The following is a 13,163-nucleotide window of genomic DNA, read 5'->3' on the forward strand; positions in this document are numbered from 1 at the left end:
CATCAGCTTCTCACCCAGGGCTCCAAAGTCTTTGGGTATGTTCTCCGGGGTGTTCCTGGCAGTGTCGTTCGTTCCGACGTGGATGGGGAAGTGATCCTGGGGCTTGAGAAGTCTATCTAGACAGGTGGTGACATCTCGAATTCTGGCTCCAGGCAGACAGTCTGCAGATTGGTCCCTCGGTGCCCCTCAGCATGGAGTCCCCAATGACTACCACTCTGCGCTTCTTCAGGGGGAGCCGATCAGTTGTCCCCGGAACTGGAGCCATGTGTTGGACATCTTCCTGTACCTCGTCGGCAGTCTCTTCCTGTAAGATCTGGAATCTGTTCCTCAGGGTGATTTGTGGGGTTGATGTAAAACTGCCCTGTTTGTGAGAAAAAGAAGAAGAAACTGAGAAAGGAGGGGGGGTTTTCTGTGCTTGCCTGTGGAGGAGGTTACCAGCTGCCAGGAGTCGGCGTCTCCAGCCATTTCCTATACCCCAATCGTTGGTTTCAAAGCTGAAGGTTTGGACGTCACGAGGATGGACTTGTCATGCGCCTGCTCAGTGATTTGGGACAGCTCCTGGATGACTCCGTCGATGAAGGCCTCATCCTCTGTGATGCTTCTCAAGCACTTCACCTCCTCCCTTAGGCTCCTCAGTTCCTGTAAGATGTCTCCGTCTAGCAAGCCCATCTCCTCTGTCTGTGTAGAGACTGTAGTGTACTGCTGGGGGATGGCCTCAGTCTGCACAGAGGCCTCTGTCCACCGTCCAGGGTCATCCTCCATCTGTGTGTAGGCCGTGGGGTACAGGAAATGGCTGGAGACGCTGACTCCTGGCAGCTGGTAACCTCCTTCACAACATATGAGTGCCTCAGCAGGCAGGAAAAAAAATAAAACCTTTAAACGGTCTTTCAGGATTGTTAGTACTTGTGCTGTCCTGCACAACTTCAATTTCCAGCACTTATTGCTAGATTCACTAAGCAGATCATGTACCGATTGGTTTGCGACCCCTTAATGAGCAAATTTTCCTCCGGCCTGATTCACTTACCTCTCCTGCGATCCATTTCGAATCCGTGCATGCAAATGATGAGAAAGGTATGCAAATTGGACAGCGACACGATTCACTACACAAAATTCACATCTGACAGAGCTGGCCAATCAACGGAAGAAGCGACTGCTGGAGAGCAGTCGGAAACGTCTTTCCACCTCTTCTGTTCTATTGAAGCCCTGCTCTCTGCCCTTTCAGCCCCGATCTCCTGCAGCCCTGATCTGCCTGCCTCGATCTGCCTGCCCTGGCTCTCGCGGTCCTGCACCCCTGGGCTTGCCTGCCTGACATGTCCTTGCTGCTCCCCCTGGCTCTGCCACCTTCCCTTCAGAGAGAGCCCGCGGGTTTAAAGCAGGGCTGCACGCCGTAGTGCAGCTCCGCTTTAAACCCATAGGCTCGCAATGAAGGGAAGAGCCTACCTGCCTACCCCGAACACGTCTGCCCCGACTGCTTGTGCATGTCCATGGGTTTAACCCGAAGCAGGTTAAACCCACATGCTGCAAAAGTTTTAAATTTTTTTTAAAAAAAGTTGCGGCTAGGACGGGTCTGCGCGGTCTGCGCATGCACACCGATCGCACATGCGCGAGCCGTGCAGGCAGATGGGGACGTTCCTACGATCGCCCTCATCTGCATGTTTGCGTTTGCTGAATTCGTTGGACCTGCCCGGATCGGGTCGATCGGGCAGTTTAGTGAATCCAGCCCTTAAGCTTTACTGCAAACACTGGTCTTACTCCTTTCCCAGCAGGGGTGAGCTTATCTCAGTCCTGGCTTCCAGCAGCCCTTGAGTTTTCCCCTCAGTGTGCTAATCAGTGCTGCGCAAACAAATAGGTGATTAGACAGCTTCTGCTTCTGGTCTGGTCCTCACAGCAAGCAGAGAAAAAAACAACAGTCTTTTAAAGTTTCATTCAAAAGCATGAAAACAAAACACACTCCTTTTAGGAATTACCAGCAGCAGGGAAAAAGAAAAAGGTAAGTTTGTTCCTGGCTTAGACTTCTAGTCTTCTTGTGAAAAAAAACTACTTCATAAGCCTACAAGGCATTAAAGCTCACTTGCCTTAGTTTTCCAACACACTTCCATTGATTGCTCTGTTGACTCCAGCTGTTTGTATGGCGCAGTCTCCATGGCCTGGTCACACTGGCTCTTGGGTTCTGGAAGTCCCTCACCAGCCTCTACCAATTTCATGACCTCCGACCTCTCCTGCCCATTTAGAAACTTCAGCCCTGAGCACTGTGTGTGCCTCAAGTGTCTGGCATTCCTCTCCTTCTACTAAAGCTGCTTTGCCTTCCTGTGTAAAAAGGCACAGCCACGCCCCAAACCTTCAGGTGTTGCAGGCAGGTTCTCTAGATGCCTGTCTCCCTTCTCCTCTGTAATTGCAGGGAATAGCTCTAGAGCAGTGGTTCTCAACTTCCTAATGCCATGACACTTTAATATAGTTCCTCCATATGTATTTTTCATACAGTTCTTCACTGTCAGTTTAATTTCCATCCTATAAATTCATATAGAATTTTTCTTTTTTCAACCATCTTTATTTTCTCTTCTTTATTAATTTCCAGGTACTTTAGTTAGATTGTGAGCCTTCGGGACAGTAAGGGAATTTTTTAAGTACCTTCTTACTTCTCATTTATAATCTTAATGTATATTTTCTTCAAACCGCTTAGAACCTAACGGATGTAGCGGTATATAAGAAATAAATTACATTACATTACATTACATTACATACTGTGGTGACCCCCAACCATAAAATTATTTTCGTTGCTACTTCATAACTGTAATTTTGCTACTGTTATGAATCGTAATGTAAATATCTGATATGCAGGATGTATTTTCATTGTTACAAATTGAACATAATTAAAGCATAGTGATTAATCACAAAAACAATATGCAATTAAATATTGTGAAATATTTATTTCTAACTACAAATAAATGTATGTAGGCGTATCTGCATGTGGGCGGACCCACCTGAAGACAGATAGAGGAGCGGTGTCTCGGTTCTTAAGACCACTGTTCTTCAACCTTTTGACCTATGGACTGGCGGAAATAAAATAATTATTTTGTGGACCAGCACCGGTCTGGAGACCGGCAGTTGAAGAACACTGGGCTAAGTCATTCCCATCTCCACTCAGTCTCTGCCCCAGACCCCGCTGCCATAAGAGTTCTAATTGTAACACCATTTTTTCCATTCATTTTTCATATATATATACACACAATATAATTGTATTAACAACACGTGGAGGGGCATAATTGAAAGGAACATCTAAGTCCGTTTTGGTCTAAGTCACAAGTTGTCCAAAGTATAAAAACAACTTAGGACACATTTTCGAAAAATACGTCCAAATTTTTTTTCATTTCAAAAATTGTCTAACTATACGTCCTGCTGATCTGATCGTCCAAGTTGCTAAATTGTCCATCTTTATACTACATTTTCGTCCAACTTTTCGTCCAAGTCAAAAACGCCTAGAACAAGCCCTGTTGGACATGGGAGGGGTCTGCAAAGTGATGGACTGAACACCCAGACATGGCACCTAAATAGTGGGGTGCCTTACAGTGCATTGCTGTGAACTTCACAAAAAGGGTGCCATGTCATCATCTCACTACAACTCCCTTGTAGGTCATGGTGAGCCCCCCAAACCACTTCCAGAATCCCCTAGACCCACTTATCTACCACCCCAATAGCCCTTTTGGCTGCAGGAGCCACTTATGTGCCAGTAGAAAAGGGTTTTGGGGTGTATAGGGGAGTGCACATGCTTCAATATCAATGCAGTGATTACAGGGGCTTATGGGCATGGGTCCTCCTCTCAATGGGCCCCTAACCCACCCCCAAGACAGCTTAAGACGCCTCTGTGCAGCACGACTAGGCTTTCCTATGCCAGGCAATGATGGTTTGGAGGCTGAATTTTAACGGTGTGATTAATATTTTTATGGGAGGGGTGTCGGTGATAACTGGGGTAGTGTGTGGGGGTCTGTAGTTTGTGTCTGCAGTGCTTATCTAGTGACTTTAAGTGGGTTTTTGTGACTTAGACCATGTTTTAAATGGTCTAAGTCACAACATAAGAACATAAGAACATAAGCAGTGCCTCCGCCGGGTCAGACCATAGGTCCATCATGCCCAGCAGTCCGCTCCCGCGGCGGCCCAAACAGGTCCCTGTCTGAATCATCAGAAGGGGCCCCCTTGCCACCCTGGTTTCCCATTGAAGTCCTATCTTCCCATCGAAGTCCTAACCCTCCGGTTTTGCACATGCACGACCTGGTCGGGTTTCTATACTTATTTCCTGGATACTTCTCTCAGTATCCCACGATCCCTTTATCCCTCAGGAATCCGTCCAATCCCTGTTTGAATCCCTGTACCGTACTCTGCCCGACCACCTCCTCCGGCAGCGCATTCCAAGTGTCCACGACCCTCTGGGTGAAAAAAAACTTCCTTGCATTTGTTTTGAACCTATCTCCCTTCAGTTTCTCCGAGTGCCCCCTCGTACCTGTTGTCCCCTTCAGTCTGAAGAATCTGTCCCTATCCACCTTCTCTATGCCCCTCATGATCTTGAAGGTCTCTATCATATCTCCCCTGAGCCTCCTTTTTTCCAGGGAGAAGAGCCCCAGCTTATCCAACCTCTCGGCGTATGGGCAGTGTTCCAGCCCTCTTACCAGTTTCGTCGCTCTCCTTTGGACTCTCTCAAGCACCGCCATGTCCTTCTTGAGGTATGGCGACCAATACTGCACGCAGTATTCCAGATGCGGACGCACCATCGCTCGATACAATGGCATGATGACTTCCCGCGTCCTGGTTGTGATTCCCCTCTTTATGATGCCCAGCATCCTGTTGGCTTTTTTCGAGGCTGCTGCGCACTGTGCAGATGGCTTCAGTGATGCATCCACCAGCACACCCAAGTCTCTCTCAAGTCTGCTGTCTCCCAACAATGCCCCCCCCATTTTGTAGTTGAACAACGGGTTCTTTTTCCCTATATGCATGACCTTGCATTTTTCCACATTGAAGCGCATTTGCCATTTGTCTGCCCAGTCCTCCAGCTTCTCCAGGTCCCTTTGCAGGTCCTCACACTCCTCCCTGGACCTAACTCTGCCGCACAGTTTGGTATCATCTGCAAATTTTATGACCTCGCACTTTGCCTCTTTTTCCAGGTCATTGATAAATATGTTGAAAAGTAACGGCCCCAGCACCGATCCCTGTGGCACACCGCTCGTGACTCCCCGCCAGTCAGAATATTGGCCCTTTACTCCAACCCTCTGCAGTCTACCCGACAACCAGTGCTCGATCCATCTGTGCACATCTCCTCCCACCCCGTGGTTCCACAGCTTCCTAAGCAGTCTTTCATGTGGCACCTTGTCGAAAGCCTTTTGAAAATCGAGGTAAATGATGTCGATGGGTTCCCCATTGTCCACCCGACTGCTTATTCCCTCAAAGAAGTACAGAAGGTTCGTTAAGCACGACCTTCCCTTACAGAATCCGTGCTGGCTTGTTCTCAGTAGACCATTTCTTTCAATGTGCTCGCAAATGCCGTCCTTGATCATAGTTTCCACCATCTTCCCTACAATTGAAGTCAGGCTCACCGGCCTGTAGTTCCCAGGGTCACCCCTCGATCCCTTCTTGAAGATAGGTGTGACATTTGCCAATTTCCAGTCCTTTGGTACCTCTCCAGTTTTCAAGGATAGGTTACAAACATGCTGGATTGTGCCCGCTATTTCCTGTCTTAGTTCCTTCAGAACCCTTGGGTGGATCCCGTCCGGACCCGGTGATTTGCCGCATTTTAACCTGTCTATCTGTTTGAGGACATCCTCCTTACTTACCTCTATGTGTTCCAATTTTTCAGCCTGTTCCCCACTCATGAGCTCCTCTGAGTCCGGTATATTAGATGTGTCCTCTCTCGTGAAAACCGACGAGAAGAACGTGTTCAACCTCTCAGCTACCTCTTTATCCTCCTTAATCACTCCCTTCCTATCCCCATCGTCCAACGGCCCCACTTCCTCTCTCGCTGGTCGTTTCCCCTTTACGTAACTGAAGAATGCCTTGAAGTTTTTTGCCTCCCTGGCCAGCCCCTCTTCGTATTTCCCTTTTGCTTTTCTAACCTCTCGGTGGCATTCTTTTTGGCATTTCCTGTGCGCCTGGTGGTTTTCCTCCGTTGGGTCCTTTTTCCATCTCCGGAAGGATACTTTTTTGTCATTTATTGCCCTCTTTACTTCTGCTGAGATCCAAATCGGGTCCTTTGACCGCTTGTTCTTGCAGCCTTTCCTGAAATTGGGGACGTACATTTTTTGTGCTTCTTGCAGGGTGTCCCTGAATAGGGTCCAGGCGCTTTCCACAGTCTCCATCTTAAAGATATTTCTGAGCTTCTTCCCCACCATTTTCCTCATAGCAACATAGTTCCCTTTCTTGAAGTTGAGCGCAGTTGTTGCGGTCCTCCTCACTATGGGTGTCCCCCTTTCTAATGTGAATCTGATCGCATTGTGGTCACTGTTGCCTAGTGGTCCTCCCACTTCTACCCCGCTTGCAGGCCCCCCTAATCCGTTCAGGATGAGGTCAAGAGTAGCACTCCCTCGCGTCGGTTCCCTGACCAGTTGCTCCATGAAGCAGTCCCTCACAGCTTCTACAAATCCTGTTTCCCTAGTGCAGTTGGAGTGACCCGTACTCCAGTCTATCCCCGGGTAGTTAAAGTCCCCCATCACTATTACATTTCCAGTCCTGCACTCCTGTCTCAGTTCAGCTTCCAAGTCGTGTCCGACTCCTTCTGGCGTACTAGGTGGGCGATAGTACATCCCCAGTTTTATGTCTGCACCCTTGTTTCCCGGCAATTTGACCCATAGCGATTCCAGCCCCTCTGCCTTCTTTGCCATATCCATCCCGACTGAGTCGATAGAGTTCTTTATATATAGTGCTATGCCTCCCCCCTTCTTGTGGGTCCTATCCCTCCTGTAGAGCTTGTACCCCGTCAGCGCCACATCCCATTGATTCTCCTCAGTCCACCATGTTTCTGTAATTCCAATTATATCCAGGTCTTCCCCCTTGGCCACGGCCTCTAGTTCACCCATCTTGGCCCTGAGGCTTCTTGCATTTGTGTAGAAGCACCGCAGGTCTCGTCGTTTTTCCTCCACCTCTGCATTCACCTCTGCATTCACCTGGGCCGCCTCTCCTGTTCCCTGTACTTCTGCTTTGCCCTCCGCCTTTACCCTTGTAGCTTTCAGCTTCCCCACATTTCCGCCACTCCACTTCCCTGCTTTTCCTCTGGGTTTTCTTCTGGGTTTTCTTGCCCCCTCCTGGGCCCCGGCCTCTGTTCGATCCCCCTCGCCTTGTTTAGCCCCTATAATGCCCTCAGCTTTCGCTTTCTTGCCATCCAGTCCCCCTGTGTCTCCATGCCCCTCAGTCTCCTCCTTCTCCCAGCAAGCTCCCTTTACCTGTTGTTTCCCTCGCTGTCTGATCATGAGATCCACCGGTCCCTCTACTTCTTCCTTGCAGTCAGCCCGTTCAGTATCTGTTCTGGATACTGTTGTCCGAAGCGTCAACATCAGATCAGCTGTCGGCTTTCCCCCTCTCCTCAGTTTAAAGCCCTCTCGATCTCCTTCCTCACATTGGCAGCCAGTAGTCTAGTTCCCTCTGTGCTCAGGTGCAGGCCATCCCGCCGGTAGAGCTTACTCTTTCCCCAGAAGGACGTCCAGTTCCTCACAAAGTGGAAGCCCTCCTCCTGGCACCATCTCCTCAACCATGCATTCACAGCCTGGAGGTCTGCCTGCCTCTTTGCATCTGCTCTCGGTACAGGTAGGATCTCTGAGAATGCTACCCTCCGGGTATTCCGCTTCAGTTTTCGTCCCAGGACCCTGAACTGGTCAGTCAGCGTGGCCATGCTGAAGTTCCTCCGGCTCACATCATTCGTTCCGACGTGGATTATCACCGCTGTCTCCTCTGTCTCTGCTCCATCCAGGATCCTCTCGATCCTATCAGAGACGTCTCGTGTCTTGGCCCCTGGGAGACAAGTCACTAGCCGGTCCTCCCTTCCTCCAGCTACGTGACTATCTACCTCTCTCAAGATCGAGTCTCCTACCACAATAGCAGACTTCCCTTTCCTCAGCAACCTCCTCTGTCTCAGGTCCGTGTCCTCGGTGTATTGTGGTGTCTCACCCTCGGGGTCTCGGTGAGTCACGGTCTCCTCCTCTTGTGTGGTTCCTCCGCTAGGTCCTTCCTCGGTTTCGCCTTGTGGATCCTGGGTCTCGTCTGCCGACATCCGTCTGTGCAGCTGCTGGTCCTGTCCTTCCACCTTCCTATAGGCCTCCTCGATGAATTTCTCGAGGTCCCTCACCTGGTCCACAATGAGGCCTGCTCCGTCTGTGTCATCGGTTGGCCAGCTCGTCTCCTCTGTGTTGCGCAGTTCCTCCAGTCCCTCCAGTTCCTGGACCTTGACCCTCAGTCTGCCGACCTCCATCCTCAGGCTTTCCAGTTCCTGACACCGACCGCATATGTATGCCCGCCTCCCGGAGGGGAGGTAGTCATACATATGACACTCGACGCAGTAAACTGGGTAGCTCTGCTGGGTTCCTGTAGCCTCCATTTCTTTCTCCTTGTTCCTACGGTCCCTCGGTGGTTGAGAGTGGCTTTCGGCTTGCAGCTAGCTGAAAGAGTAGAGAGAGAGAGAGAAGGATGACAAGCTGAAGGGTTGAGAGAGAGAGAGAAGAATGAGAAGCCTAAAAGTTAGAGAAAGAAGAAAATAGTGAGAAGAAACAATTTTTTTTTTTTTTTTTTTTTTTTTTTTTTTGTTAAAGTTAAAGTTAGGTTTGTTGCTGGGCTGCCTGGGCTCCTTCTCAAGGCTCCTTCGCGAAGGCGCTCTCGCTAAGGCGAGCGCCTTTACCGCTCGCCTTCGCCGCGCGCCGAACGGCTGGGCGCCGTTGGCTCCCTTCCTCTTAAGGGGAGCCCGGGCCGATGCGACCTGTGACGCGCGGGGGTGGGCGGAGCTAACTCTCGCCGCGACCCCGATCTGCCTGCTTCCTTAGTCCTCCTCCCTTCGGCGTCCCCGGCTCACCTCTCCTCAGTCTCTCTGCCTGAAACTACAAAGCAACAATAACACAAGCAGCTACAGCTACAAGAATCGCCTCTGCAGTTCGCCTCGTGTCCCGGCTCCCTTCCTCTTAAGGGGAGCCCGGGCCGATGCGACCTGTGACGCGCGGGGGTGGGCGGAGCTAACTCTCGCCGCGACCCCGATCTGCCTGCTTCCTTAGTCCTCCTCCCTTCGGCGTCCCCGGCTCACCTCTCCTCAGTCTCTCTGCCTGAAACTACAAAGCAACAATAACACAAGCAGCTACAGCTACAAGAATCGCCTCTGCAGTTCGCCTCGTGTCCCGGCTCCCTTCCTCTTAAGGGGAGCCCGGGCCGATGCGACCTGTGACGCGCGGGGGTGGGCGGAGCTAACTCTCGCCGCGACCCCGATCTGCCTGCTTCCTTAGTCCTCCTCCCTTCGGCGTCCCCGGCTCACCTCTCCTCAGTCTCTCTGCCTGAAACTACAAAGCAACAATAACACAAGCAGCTACAGCTACAAGAATCGCCTCTGCAGTTCGCCTCGTGTCCCGGCTCCCTTCCTCTTAAGGGGAGCCCGGGCCGATGCGACCTGTGACGCGCGGGGGTGGGCGGAGCTAACTCTCGCCGCGACCCCGATCTGCCTGCTTCCTTAGTCCTCCTCCCTTCGGCGTCCCCGGCTCACCTCTCCTCAGTCTCTCTGCCTGAAACTACAAAGCAACAATAACACAAGCAGCTACAGCTACAAGAATCGCCTCTGCAGTTCGCCTCGTGTCCCGGCTCCCTTCCTCTTAAGGGGAGCCCGGGCCGATGCGACCTGTGACGCGCGGGGGTGGGCGGAGCTAACTCTCGCCGCGACCCCGATCTGCCTGCTTCCTTAGTCCTCCTCCCTTCGGCGTCCCCGGCTCACCTCTCCTCAGTCTCTCTGCCTGAAACTACAAAGCAACAATAACACAAGCAGCTACAGCTACAAGAATCGCCTCTGCAGTTCGCCTCGTGTCCCGGCTCCCTTCCTCTTAAGGGGAGCCCGGGCCGATGCGACCTGTGACGCGCGGGGGTGGGCGGAGCTAACTCTCGCCGCGACCCCGATCTGCCTGCTTCCTTAGTCCTCCTCCCTTCGGCGTCCCCGGCTCACCTCTCCTCAGTCTCTCTGCCTGAAACTACAAAGCAACAATAACACAAGCAGCTACAGCTACAAGAATCGCCTCTGCAGTTCGCCTCGTGTCCCGGCTCCCTTCCTCTTAAGGGGAGCCCGGGCCGATGCGACCTGTGACGCGCGGGGGTGGGCGGAGCTAACTCTCGCCGCGACCCCGATCTGCCTGCTTCCTTAGTCCTCCTCCCTTCGGCGTCCCCGGCTCACCTCTCCTCAGTCTCTCTGCCTGAAACTACAAAGCAACAATAACACAAGCAGCTACAGCTACAAGAATCGCCTCTGCAGTTCGCCTCGTGTCCCGGCTCCCTTCCTCTTAAGGGGAGCCCGGGCCGATGCGACCTGTGACGCGCGGGGGTGGGCGGAGCTAACTCTCGCCGCGACCCCGATCTGCCTGCTTCCTTAGTCCTCCTCCCTTCGGCGTCCCCGGCTCACCTCTCCTCAGTCTCTCTGCCTGAAACTACAAAGCAACAATAACACAAGCAGCTACAGCTACAAGAATCGCCTCTGCAGTTCGCCTCGTGTCCCGGCTCCCTTCCTCTTAAGGGGAGCCCGGGCCGATGCGACCTGTGACGCGCGGGGGTGGGCGGAGCTAACTCTCGCCGCGACCCCGATCTGCCTGCTTCCTTAGTCCTCCTCCCTTCGGCGTCCCCGGCTCACCTCTCCTCAGTCTCTCTGCCTGAAACTACAAAGCAACAATAACACAAGCAGCTACAGCTACAAGAATCGCCTCTGCAGTTCGACCAAGTTTTGTCGATCCTGGGCTGGATAACTTTCGGTTATACATGCAGTACGACCAAGTCTAAGCCGGCCCACGTCCTGCCCAACTCCCGCCCTCGACACTCCTCCTGACATGCCCTGTTTAGCTATGGTCGTTCAGTGGCACTATGAAGGCCTAGGTCGTTTTAGAAATACATCCAAATCCTGGTTTTATTATCGGCGCTTGGACATATTTTGACAATGTTTTTGACATTTTTCTCTTTCGATTATGAGCCCCATAATGGTTAACCACAAGACTAAAATACACAAAGCACACTGTATGCTTTTTAACATTCATTCCTACCAGAAAACAGATAACCCCATGCAAATGCAGGACCAAAAACTAAAAGTACTAATATTTACAAACAAATCCTAAGATATAAGACTCTGCAAGCAGTACAATCCCAAAAGGAAAAGAAACAAATGCATTTCTTCCTGAACAGACAAATCAATCACTAAATTTAAAAAACAGACCAATCACTAAATAAAAAAAATAAAAGCATTTCCCCTACCGTTGTTGTCTCTTTCCCTCCATGTGCCTTGCCTTCTGGCCTGTTCGCCGGTGTTATCTTTGGGCTGGTGCATTGTGCGATCAATGCAGTGTCTTCAGTCCCGCTCCCTGAGTGCTGCATTGCACAAAGCGGCTCCTTGCACGCGTCCCATACCTCATTTGGAAGTTTTCCCTCTGACATTGCGAAGTCAGAGAGAAGGCTTCCGGTTCAGGCGCAGGCCGCACATAGGAGCCTTTTCCCACGGCTTTGTGTGCTGCAGCACTCAGGGAGCCGGCCCAAAGACGCTGTGTTGATTGCACTATGTACCGGTGGCTGAAGAACGCTGTCTTGGGCCCGATGGACGTGCTGGCCCTGCGGACCGGCACCAGTCAACGGACTTGCGGTTGAAGAACACTGCCTAAGATATGTGTTTTCCGATGGTCTTGGCGACCCCTGTGAAAGGTCCCAAAGGGGTCCCGACCCATAGGTTGAGAACTGCTGTTTTAGAGTGAAATGTGCTAGGAAGTGCAGGCTGCTCACCACTCAAACTCCCTCTAGAGGAATCAACGGGAATATCCTCAAACCTATCTGCATGAGGTTTAAACTATGCTGTGATTTGCCTCTCTTGATCCAGCGTGTGCACTACTTTGGGGACATCTCTAGCAGATCACTATTAGTTTTTTTTTTTTTTTTTTTAAATAAAAACTCTGGTCAATATCCAACTGGCCTAGTAGTAGAGCTTCTGAGGTTGTAGAATTGAATCCCATCACTGCTCCCTGTGACCCTGGGAAGTCACTTAATCCTCCTTTGCCCCAGGTACAAAATAAGTACCTGTATATATGTAAACTGCTTTGAATGTGTAATCACAAAAAGGCAATATACAAGTCCCATCCCTTTTCAGCTTATAGCTCAGATTTTACACTTGGATATTGCAAGAATGCATGTGGAAGAGTAGGTATTGTATGAAAAGTGCTCCAAAGTTCTGAAACCAAGAACTGTAAGCAAGGCTGGATACAGGACAGAGTAGCAGGAGATTAACCTCTCATTTTCTATGTAGGTCATAAGTGTGCGACATTTTTTCAAATGAAGGATATCACAATTTTTATTCTCTATCATATGAAAAAAGTAAATCTGGACAATTGTATTTTAGTGGAGGTGTATTACAGTCCCTCATACCCAGCATATGTTTAACAAGAGCTTTTAAAAGCTTATTGCCTGCTATTAATTTATTCTCTCACAGAGACTGATGTGAAGAAACCTGCAATTCTCTTTCCACCAGTCATACCATGGTCCCTATACAGAGACTGTGGCTGCATATCTGAATACGGTTTCTCCTTTGGGGCTGTTTTAATCCTAAAATAGTCATGTAATTAGACTACATTTTGCCCTTTTTCTTTTCTACCTACATTGTACCAGTCTTTTCTCCTTATAAAAAGCCAATAACTCACTGGAGAAGTGGAGCTGCCTCCAAAAAAGGTGACCCGATACCAGGTAACAATGAGAGCCCATTTGGCATGAAACTCCGGAAACTCTGGAAAATACTTCTGGATATCCTTTGTGGCCCTCTGCAGGATAGCTGGGTCCTGGCTTTCCCTGAAGTGTACCTCCCCAGATTTGCGGTTGTCCACATCAGCCCAGAAGGCAGCCACTACACGACGGTCCTTGGATATGGGGAATGCTACAGGGGTGAACTGAGAGACTTCTTTCAAGAAGGAGAGGATTCCGTTATTGTTCAC

General features: G+C 50.6%; 1 protein-coding gene across 1 annotated transcript in view; it reads right to left on the bottom strand.

Annotated features, from left to right (window-relative positions):
- SNED1 (sushi, nidogen and EGF like domains 1) overlaps positions 1-13,163 on the bottom strand; it is a 1,138,259-nt gene that overhangs the window by 948,350 nt on the left and 176,746 nt on the right. The window contains exon 2 of the mRNA XM_033958723.1: positions 12,876-13,163. Within this exon, the coding sequence (XP_033814614.1) occupies positions 12,876-13,163 (288 nt within the window). The remainder of the gene's footprint in view (positions 1-12,875) is intronic.

This window comes from Geotrypetes seraphini, chromosome 9 (genome assembly GCF_902459505.1).
Source record: "Geotrypetes seraphini chromosome 9, aGeoSer1.1, whole genome shotgun sequence".
Classification (NCBI taxonomy): domain Eukaryota; kingdom Metazoa; phylum Chordata; class Amphibia; order Gymnophiona; family Dermophiidae; genus Geotrypetes; species Geotrypetes seraphini.